The 11,748-nt window shown below is 39.1% G+C and overlaps 1 protein-coding gene across 1 annotated transcript in view; it reads right to left on the bottom strand.

Moving 5' to 3' along the window:
* Positions 1-11,748, bottom strand: part of LOC104492742 (rho GTPase-activating protein 15) — a gene marked incomplete at both ends in the record, with an annotated part of 101,565 nt that overhangs the window by 40,799 nt on the left and 49,018 nt on the right. The window contains one exon of the mRNA XM_010135332.1: positions 4,332-4,409. Within this exon, the coding sequence (XP_010133634.1) occupies positions 4,332-4,409 (78 nt within the window). The remainder of the gene's footprint in view (positions 1-4,331; positions 4,410-11,748) is intronic.

The raw sequence follows: 11,748 nt of genomic DNA, 5'->3' as shown, positions 1-11,748 counted from the left end.
ACTCTTTCTCACGAACTAACACCCTTCTGGATGAAGAGCCTTCCCTACTTTTGTTTTACTTTCTCCAGCACTTTTTGCCTCCCTGTTGGCATTTTTTATGAGGTCAGAAGCTTGGCTTTGGAAAGCATCTCCCACCTGTCCCCAATTTCACATTATGGTGCCTTAATTGTCCTGAACGGCCTCACCTGGAGCTTCCACCACCCCCGCCCATAGGCCTGGGGCCCATCTCAGCCCCACCCTGCAGTTTTGGGATAAAACAATTGATCATTTCAGTAGCATCCTCACCCCCTGGATCTGCCAGGACACTTTCCACGGTGTAACAGACCCATTTATAGCACCTTATCCCTTTTTCTACAGTTGTGAACTAAAAGAATATCGTTACAAGTAGGTGTAAAGGCTTAAACTTACTGGATCTTGCTTAAAATCAGCAAAAGTCCTCCAGATTTTTCATAGAATCCCTAAAGAATTGCCAAGTACCAAAATTTGGTTTTAATTTTTTTTTTTAATATTGCAACTATTAGACTTAATCAATAATATGGAAAGCATAAGAGGAACATAAGCATCTTGTCTTGGGCTATTATAGAAGCCTTTACCACGGGTCCTCGTCCAGAAATATTGAGTTACCGGTAGCTTATTTTCTAAAACCAAAAGTCTTTCAGCATTTGTAAACTAAGAAAGGTACGAATTTCCCTATGTCACTTTGGTCCAAACAGCTTCTACTGCCTTGATTCAGTGACTTGAAAAATGATGACTTAGACTTTCGAAAGTGCTGAGAGATGTTATAGCCTGGTCCTCTCGTGATCATCTGATCTTTTCATCTCTTAATGGGAAAATAAATCATAGATAAAAGATAATCCTGTTGCACAGAAGCAAAAAAGGTGTGATATCAATAGGCTTTTACGGAAAAAGAAACCTCTGTGGAAGGGATAAAGTAAATAAGGTAGTTTGTTCTGCTGGTGCTCATGCTGGCAAGGTCAAAGCCCTCTTCAGGAGCTGCCCACCTCAAGACATGAGAGGGAAACACGAAGGATATTCAGAGAGTTTGAAAAGGTGTAAGGCATGTTTTCTATTGTAAACATGTTCCCTTTCCCAAAAATCTAGAATTTCCAGGGTCTTTTTAGATTTTTACTGTTCTTATTTCTTCTTTAACGATAAAGCTGACAACTGTTAGTTTGTTTTCCTTTCATATTCACCAACTCTCTCTTATTTCACTTTGGATGCTGCAGATGACATTAACAGTGTAGGAAAAGGAGCCAACTAAAGCTTTGCGATATCCTAATTAATGATTATTCTAATAAAACACACTTTGATATGGCAGCCAGCCTCGAGTGCCTTCTACGATCTTTCATTTTCAATGTGATACATATTATTTATAGCCTATAAATGTAGATGTAACACAATGGCAAAGCAAGAAGGAAGAGCCCATTAACTATTTGGCCTGTGTAAGAGCTGATTGCACAGTCAGTCTCTGCAATGTAAATAGGCTGTTTCAGAACATTTGTTTGAATTTATAATTAAATTGAACTTTAACTAAGATTTAAAAAGAATACTCTATGGGGAACTCATATATATATATACACACTGCTTTCGTACTGTTAACTGCAGAAAAATGGAGGTACAGGGTTTGAGCTGAGGAGGTGACAATAATTACAGAGTGAAAGTGATGGGTGGAGAGTGTGTTATTAAACACCATCCCACTGCAGAGCTTTAGGGGACAGGTAAATAAGCAGGTTGGCTTTCCCAGTAACTTTTGCGACTTCATGAAACAGTCTGAAACTGCTGCTTTTCTCAGCATCTGATTGACAGGGGACATCAGGCTCCTGGAGACATTGGGAGGAGACTGCTATTGTCCTCCCAAGCACACGGGAAATAAATCCTGTTCCCCCCATCTCCCAGCGGTGTTTTTCGCAGGTGCCCCATGACTCAATGGGCTGTTCCCTGCTTGCAGGTTCCCGCCTAGCACAGAGGAAGATGGTATTCAAACAGTTGAATCAGTGGCCTGCTATCTTCAAGCCGTTCTTTCTGTCTGTGTTCCTTCTTGAATGTTCTGATTCAAAATTATTGGATTATTCTTTGGGGGCTTAACTGCTAGACACTCCCATTCCCCCCCCATGTGGTGTTGGTGTCACCCCTGGGGACTGTGGAGTGGCATTAGGGTTTAGAGGAGAGCAACTTTGGAACTTCTGCATGCATCTACCTGAGGAAAGGCTAAGGACAGACCTGACTAGATATATTTATAGCTGGAATTTTAAGGACATTTAGGATGGGCTCAGATGGGCTCACTTCCCACTGAAAATCTATTTTGTTATGATATGAAATACATTTTAGTTGTATCAACAAAGACCAACACCAGAAACAGTTAATTGTCACAACCGTTAAGATGATAACGCAGTCCTGCAGGGGCACTACTTTCTTTGAATTTTCTTTGGTCCCTCAATGGGCAGATTTCTTGCACGTGCCCTAAGTAGCCAGTGTTAGAGTGACTTTAATATACTTTTATATATTCATATATATATATATACATGTAATGTACCTTTATATATTCATTTTTCACAGTAGTATAAACCAGAAGGAAAAGGTTCCTGGTACCTCTGTGCTGCAAAACACCAGCTTAGACTTCTGTCTAGCTTTACTACATCAGCTGATCTGTTTTAGGTGAACACTTGAGCAGCCATGTTAACCTCAAGTACATGAACCTCTGGATGCCATGAGACATGATAGACAGCACCATTATTTTTATGGCAAATTTTTTCCTGATCAAAGATACTAAGCAGTGAGGAAAGATAGAAAATGCTAGTTTTGCCTCTCTGTCTCCAAACAAAATACAGTGTACGGTCATTTGAAAGCCAAGGCAGACTACATTATCGACACACAAATACCCAACAACTATAAATCTACGGGAACTCAAGTAATGAGTCAAAACCATGAGGCTGACGATTTATTCAGCCTCCCTGAATTTACTGGCATAAATACTGATGCCTTATAAACCAGAGTTCACCCTCCAGTTTCTGCTGGAAACAAGACTGATCTGGAGCAGCTGAGGAGCGGACAAACATCTACTGCTGCCCTGAAACCTTCCCTAGAGATGTAAACAGAGGCTTAAAGGCAGGAATTTTTTTACGTGGCTCATATCTCTCAATTTCATCAGAATGTTTGAGTCAAAAGTCTTAGTTATAGACATATATAGTACAAAATTATATGAGGAAGTTGCGCTCCAACAGCTCTCATCTCCAAGAAACCACATACAAGACATAATATTTAGCGCTTCTGGTAATAGTCCCCAGGTAATTTAAAAAGATTTAATAAAAAGTACGAGAAAATGTTGCATCAGCTTCACATTTATACTTGATTAATTCAAAACTGTATAAAGTCCTTAATGCAGTTTAAGATTTGGGATTTTTCCTAATTTCTGAGAAGCTTAGTTTTATTTTCTTGGTAAGTAGCATCAGGAGGTTCGCTATCATCGATGATATTTGCTAAGCTGTTAAATGTGGGGAAATTTAGTAGTAAGTAAGCCAAGAGCAGTAAACTCTTCAGAGAGGTAAATCTGTCATTTGTCATTTGTCCTAATTAGCTACCAATACCAGCTTCCAGGCCTGTGACAGTATCTCTTGATCAAGGTTAGATTCATTTAGGCCACAACTGGGAAAAATGTATTTTGCTTTCGTGTTTGTGGAAATACGCTCACTATGCCTGGAATCTGTGGAAATATGTAGGGTAAATACGTACAGGTTGGTCCTAACTCTGTTTCTCAGGTCCCCAAAATATTCATTTTCCTTCTTCTCATTTCCTGGGGTCAAATGTACGCCTTTGACAAGCAGTGGTAAATCTTCCTCTGACTTTGACTGAGCCGGTTGTCTACTTTAGTATTTCCTTTTCAGTTCTTTCCAGCACCTTTTTCTCTTTCGCTGTTTTTTTTTTTTCCTTTGGATCCTTGTTCTACTTTTGGTTTCATTTAACTTTCGACATCCAAACAATCTGCTATTTTCCTTTTAATCTTTTTTTTTCCTCACTTTGATTCTTTGGTTTTACATATGCTTTGGGTTTTGCCACCTTATTTCATGTATTTATTTTCTCCTTTTTTCTTTTTCTCTCTTTGTTTGTTTCTCATCTCCCGTTTAACTACTACTTTCCTCTGCTTACTCTGCTGTTTTTCCTCTCTCCTAGCTGACATTTCCCTCTGTGCAATATCTTTCTACCTTCCCTTTCCTCTCTTTTCCAAAACACGGCTCATCATTCTACGCCACTAATGTATAGCAGATTCTGAAATACTGTCATCTGAGACAGTTAAGTACTAAACAAAACATTACCAGGGTGGAGGAATCACTTACCCTGATTGACAACAAATCGTAACTTCTGTATTGTTGCCAGATTGCCGCTAACTCTGTATATTCCATCAACATCTAAACCTGAAAGAGAAACACATATTTCATTTTAGATCATATAAGTATTTTTCTTTGTACGTCTGTCAGGAAGGCACAAGCGCCCTAACAAGTATGAAGAAGAGCAGCGAGGCGAGCGACTGAGAAATAATCCACCTGACAACGACTGAAGTGCCTCCTGCCTGATTAGAACAACAATGAAAAATAAAAGTGGTAGATTAACTTAAGTGAATACAAAACACCTAGCTATAATTATCTTGTAATTCTGTCAGCAGAATACGGTTCCGCAGGGGCGTTCGAGTGTGATGGGGAAGGAAGGGTGAGGTAGCTCTGGTGCCTGTAGAGAAGGGCTGTTTGTGACAGGCACGATGCTGTGCCAGCCCTGCTTGAATGTGGGGTGTTTATATTAATAGTGCCGGGGAAACTTCCCAGTCCAGGGCCTGCGTTTTTCAGACATGAATTTCTGAGGCTGTGACCTTTCTGAAAATAAAGCGGTGAGATGCCCACTCTGAAATCGTGACGTGCGTGAGACTACACACAACTACCATTTCTCCACTATATTCTTCATAGCAGATCAGACAAGTTTGAAGATGAAATTAAATATCCCAAATAGCATATGCCCTGGAGTACATTTCTTCATTAATATAGGCCATTCTTTTCAAGGACAACCCGACAGTCTTGTTTCTCCCTGCATATCTACTCAAGGTTTATCTTCTAGGTGAAACTAGATGTCATACTCCCTTTTGTGACATATTATCTCCTACAGCAAGCTCTGCTGATATGACTGTTTAAAATAGCACTTCCAGCCCCAGTTGCATAGCTGTAGCATTTCAAAGCACATGGGAACAGCTCTCCTTTCCCCGGAGAATTAGCTATCGTGCAACAATGACCAAATCTGCATGCTTAAAAATTGAAAACACTAAACCGTGCATCGTCATTTCATGTTTAAAACTTGCAAGTGCCTAAGAAGCTAAGAGAATCTACGCTAAACAGGTTTTTTTAAGGCTCCTGAATGCCTGGAACGCAAGTTTTAATTAGCTTTTGGCAAGCAATTACAGAGAAAGCCTTTCTCTTGGAAAACGCTAATTTGTCAAAACCAAAAATTTGCAGGAAATATTTCCTGACAATGTAGCTAGGGAGAAAGTTTTCTTTCCAGTTCAGAGCAGGCAAAAAGGAAAAGCTGAAACTATTGGAAAGAGACAAAACAAGTCCAAGGAGCCCAGGTGTAATAACAGTTAAATAAGAAGGATGTGCCATGCCTTGGCAGATGAGTGCCATAGCCAGTGGATTCAACCGCTTGGAGATACTCCTCGCCAATCTCGAAACATTTTATAAGATTTACTTTTCCTTTTTATGCAGATCGAAAACAAGTAAAGTCTTTTGTTTGTGTGTGTGTTTGCTTCCTCTCTCTACAAAATAAATTTCTTATTTTATGTCTATCCTGCTAGGAACATCCTGATTTTGTTTACATTAAATAATCTATTTTACAATATTATACCTATTTAATCTATTATACACTGGTTATCTACGTCTTTTAGTAGACTATTTCCTACCCTGCACCTGTGGGTGTCCGGCAACATAATACTGAGAGTGTTGATTCATTTCAGGAAGATCCCCTTTGGTTACAGAAGGATAAAGAAAAAGTTTATTTAAGAGAAATCAAAAAGGATTTGGTAATCAAGAACACTTGGAAGTTACCCATCTACTAGATATATAACATATGAACAAATGGAAATTACTAAAATGTTTAAGTAATGCAATTCTATCCTAAATCTGGAGAGTCTCTTTCTGGTTTAGTAAGGGGAGAGTGAGAGAGCAAGAGTAATTCCCAGCACAGGAATGTGGAACTCTTACAGTTAAGGGACCAAGAATTGCACCAGGCTAACTGACCTCTAAACCAGAAAGCAAAGAGGAAAAGTAAAACAAACAAACAAGTGCCCAAACAGAATGTTAACTTTCGTCTGGATCTTATTGAATTCAGTTCTTCACCTTTTGGGATATATGGAAGTGGAAACAGTACGTGTCGCTTTGGGTGAAGTAGCTGTGGCTCACATTAATAGAATCCATTTGGAACCTGCATAAATTATCCAGATCAAGTGAAAATGACAAACTATGTTGTAAATTGGTGGATATTACCTCTTGCAAAACGATCTGGAATATACAAGCGCATCATTATTGTTATAAATTTACTTTGGTCCAGAAATGAGGTCTGATTAGCATTTCATTTGGATACTATACAATATACAGAAAGAAAAAAAAAATCCAAGAATATCAAACCAATTATAGTGTTCACGTGCCATCAACTTTCTACTCCAAGAAATGTGAAAGTTAAGCCAAACCAAACCAATGCAAATTGGTGGATTTGGACATCCTTTTCATGACCACATCATCTTAGCTGGATAGTTAACAATTTCTTTTGGAAATCCAATTAGGCCCAAAAGAGAGAGAAAGAGAGAGAAAAATATGTCTTTGTAGTACTAATATCTTGCTTCTATGAACAATTTTCAAAGCAAATTCACTTTTAAGGGCACCTCTATCAAGAATAAAAACATCATTGTACTCCTGTCAGTGGTTCTTCACGTCAGGCTATAAATACTTAGGGAACAAGATGAAGCAAAAGCCTTGCAGAGTTTCCTCTCTGGTGCTGGAATTTACGTATAGTGGTAAAGAACATTTCAGAACAAATATTCATCGTAATAAAGTCCAACAGTTGTTCACTTATAGGGTGACCTTCTTGTGTTCTGGAGTGGGTTTATCTGGGAAGAATCACTGGATTTCACGCTAGAGGAGAACAAGAACTGTATTTGCTTTATATCCCCATCTCCAACTCTGTTTCTGTTTGTTTTAATGAGGAACCTGAGAACAAGATGGACTCACAACTGGAAATGATGGCCAAAAGCATGATAATGACTTCAGTATTTCCATCCTTCATTTTTGTGATGGTAAAAGAAATGTAGGAAAAGGAATTACTCAAGAATACATCAGTTTGGCTGCTAAACTATAGGAAATTTTAACTATTTTCATTTAACAAATTTTACAGGTAGGTACTCCTGATGAGAAAGTTAAAAAGCAACTGAATTCAGGCTTGGTTCCGACTCAATAAAGAATGTTATATTCACTCTGTGTAACTGCACAGATGTCAGAAGAACCTTCCTGAAGAACATTTCTTGCACTCCTGCTTCCAGCCAAAATGGGAATAGACATGGATGCAGGTCGGTGGCAGCTCCAGCAGCAGTTTGTGTTGGAAGCAGGTATTGCAGAGAATCATCAAAAACACAGGAAAAACAAAATCAGAGCGCACAGGTCTGCTTTAAAATATTAGACTTTGATATTGGTTGAGCTATTCCTGATGCTTTATGAATGGCCTTGAATGAAATGGTCCCATTAATTTCTGTTACATAGAACAAATCTTGCTCACAGATAACTTTGCATCCTGCCTAAACTTAATCTATGTTTGACAACATCTTCAAACTGAATACAAAAGGAAATTCCCTGCATGCAGGGGAAGAGGGGAGGTGGTATACAGAAATTTCTCTCTCTGTCTTTTAACAAGATTTAGAATTTGAAAGATACCGTTTGAAACGGTACTAGGTAACTTCCTGCACAGAAACCCATGAAACTTCCACAATTAACGTATCCTGAAATAGGTGTGGTCCCCGGGACTGGTAGAAGTTTTGTAAAAGAAACCATCATGCTGGATTCAACAACAAAGTGAAGCACAAGCTTGAAGAAAGGCATTCTTTAGTTAGTCCTTTCATTTAAAATCAGTTATGTTCAGGGCAAAAATATTGTATTTCAAAGGAGCCTATTATGCCTTCCCATAAACAGAAAGATCATACGTTTTAAAACTAAAGTATCATTATGTAATCAAGCTGTTGTATTATAAACTATTTTGTGGGCTCCGATGCCCAGGGCTATCTTTACAAATATTTAAGAGGTCATTATCAGGGTATGTTCTCCCTAAAACTATAATTCTTTCCTCCTGTTTTCGTATGCATCTTACCATAAATATCTGATATATAAACAATTTTTTTGAAGTTTACTAAGGGCACAAAAGTGAGACATGAAGTCATTTAAAGCAGGAGAAGGGGATGAATGCAGCAAATTCACTGATGGCAACATAATGTATTGGATGAGGAAAACACTACAAAACAATGTAAGACAAAAATAGTGTTTCACAAAAGGATCAATATTCATATGCCAGTAGAAGGGAAATCATAAAGAGTAGCTAAAGGTAAACCTGACACACTAAAATTTGACATTAGCACTGTATCTGGACAGGGTTACAAAAGCTACCCGGAGTCTCAGGTGCATGTGGGAGCAAAAAAAATGGGTTTTTTCTGATGTCACGGAAACCAGAGGCAGAAATGATGAGAACAACAAAACAAACTTGAGTTACACCACAGAGAGAAAAAAACCATAGAGTCATTAACAGCAAACAAGGGACACATGGATGTAAAATGCAGTGCAGAAGTGGTGTGAGCTGAAGACACTTGAACCAGCAAACCTGGTATGCAGCTTCATCAGCTTGAGTTGAAGTGAGCACCAGCTCTTTTGAAAGTAAGACTGTCTGCATTAAGCATGGTTTTCAGCCATGCTGTCATCTTGGTCCTGCTTTTTGGTGTGGTGTTGGATGGGGTTAGACATACCCTAAAGGTCCTGGAGCGGCGCTGGAGGCTGACACTGGGATTTGCTCTGCTCTACTGGAAAAAAACTTCTCTTTTGATCATCAGAGCTACCCATTACTTGCACTCCTCCCAACAAAGGATCACATTTGTGACGCTGAACTCATCCCAGATAGCATCTGGCCCATCCTAGGTCCCATCCCTACTCCAGAGAAGGTACTCAGCTACCGTGTAAGTGGGTGCCGTACAAATGTTGCATTAAACAGTTCTACGAGACAGACCAGGATAAACAAACCTAGAAGACCAAACAGTGGGTGATACTGGAAGTCTTTGAAGGACACAGGCATAATCACTGATGTAAAAAAATCAGTCTTCACTTATCAGTGCTCATGATATACATGTGTTTCTCACTTGTAAATGAACCATACAGAAATATTTGGAAATTACTAAGGCTGGGAACAGTGGCAGAAGAGTTATTCTGATATTGTAAAAGCAGTAAGAGGGATGCACTTGGAGACTGGCTAGACCAATCTCAGTCCCAGATAATTAACTTAAATAATTAATTCAGGACTCTATGAACAAATAATTCATAGCAAAATATAATTAATCCCAACTCGCACGGTTGCACAGAAATCAGGGCCTTGTGTAGCAAACTTGTTGCATTTTCTGATAGGATTGCATTTTTGACAGCCCTGGCTGATAGAGGCAACGCTATTGAAATAGTATGTTTGGCTTTCCAAGAGGCTTTTGACTTAGTACCACATGACATTTTGATTAAAGCACTCGCATTTTATGGAATTAACAGGGCATATATTACATGGATTAAAAACTGGCTCAATGACAGACCTCAAAATGTGGTAGCTAATGGGAGAGATCAGTTAACAAGGTCGTAACCGGCAGAGCTCTCAAGAGTGGAGCTCAGTCCAGTACCATCTAATACCTTTATCAGAGATGTGGACAAGGAGAAAAAGAATCTCTGTTGGCAAAGTAAGTAGATGACACAAAGACCGGGAAGATATTAAAGAATAATGAAGACAGGTAAAGTTACAGAAGGTCTGAACTGCCACCTTAAATGGTCACAGTCTTGTAAAAAAAAGTTTTCATACGGAGAAACACATGGTACATCCAACACTCTGGATGTAGGTTACAAAGGACTTGAGGGATATTTTGGATAATTAGTTAAACATGATCTCTCAGTTCAGGGCTATAGAAAAGATGACTAATGTGATCCCTTGAATTACAGAAAGAGGAGCATCAAACAGGAGCAGGGAAGAGATTGCATCTCTTCATGTGCTACAAATGGGAGCTCCAGTGGAGCACTGAAGTTGATATTGAAGTAAATGAAACGAAACATAGCATATATGCTTTGTATTAAAGAGGGGATGGAGAGATGCCCTCTCCATTGGTACTTTTCACATGATTTGCAGGTACTGGACTCACAACCAGCACTGCCCAGCTGCGGGACCTGCGACAGACAAGCCTGAATTCAAGGTAGCATGAACAAGGTTTTCTTTATTCTGCTATTAGTAGAAATCCAACGCTGCATCAGAATTTAGTAAAGGCACAGATAGCGGGGGAAAGAAAGGAGAGGAGAAATTGTACTAGTTCTTAACGAGCTAAGGAATGACTCTAGAGGAGGTGTCTGACATGAGGTTGGGAGAATCTCTTTAGGAAATTAGCTAACAAGAAATAATTCTATGTTTGACTGCAATAATATCAAGAAGATGAGGGCCATTCCTACATAAAAAGGGAATCTCATTTTTTCTTGCAGTAATAACTTCAAGATGCAATGAAAGGAGAAAAGCTTGACTAAGATCTTATTGTTTTCAAGACCCTGTAGAAACTGTTTAATGGAAGCAATTACAACACTGAATATGAGCATTAGGTACTGAGAATAAGAAAGAAGTGAATATGACGGATGATATACTTTATTCTGTTTCATATCGCTTGATGGTAGACTTTCCACTTCGATATTTATATACAAATAAATAAGGGCAGTGACAGCACAAGGCAAGTGCAATTTAAACTAGCACACAGTTCACTGCTACGCGGGGCTGCTGTTGAATGCCTGAACCAAGCTTGCTATGCCTTCGTCGTCTTCTCTCTTGTGTGGCGCTGTCTTTGACGTTCAAGATGTTTATGGCTTAAAGGCCCCAGGAACAAGACTTACTCCCTGTGACAAGAAACAAAGCTAAGCTTTGAAGCTAATTTGTTTTGAATGAAACCCTCGGACACGCAGCGTCTTCACTGTAATTTTGCCGTTACCTCCAATATATACTTTTGCCGTTCTGATAGTCCCACTTCTTGCAGCTAAACAAAGTGACCTCATTGCTTTCCACTGTATTTTCTTTTAAACATTGGCTGGGATGATTGAGATTCAGGAATGTGGGAAAATGGATTCCCAAGCCACGTCCATCCCCTTTAATTCTGAGCTGTAATTTTTGGCTTGGCTTGAATCACAGTCATCACATTTCAGTCTGAATCTCTCTGTAAAGTGATCTTTCTTAAACATTTCTTTCACTCATCATGGGATCAGAAACAAAGCCATTCTAGTCTTTCAGCGAAACACTTACTTACAAACGTCTTTTTACAGCGACACACAAGAGCTGAATTTCCCTTAAAAATGTTTGAAAAAGAGGAGGTTTTCATTGCCTGATTGTCCTCTTTGTGAATCTTGTCATCTGTATGCCATGAGCTACAGCTATTTTAATCTGTTTTTGTTTGCAATCCATTTGGTGTCC

This window comes from Buceros rhinoceros, unplaced genomic scaffold (assembly GCF_000710305.1).
Source record: "Buceros rhinoceros silvestris isolate BGI_N320 unplaced genomic scaffold, ASM71030v1 scaffold334, whole genome shotgun sequence".
Classification (NCBI taxonomy): domain Eukaryota; kingdom Metazoa; phylum Chordata; class Aves; order Bucerotiformes; family Bucerotidae; genus Buceros; species Buceros rhinoceros.
Note: the sequence above shows the minus strand (reverse complement) of the source record. Positions and strands in the feature narration are given on the sequence as shown.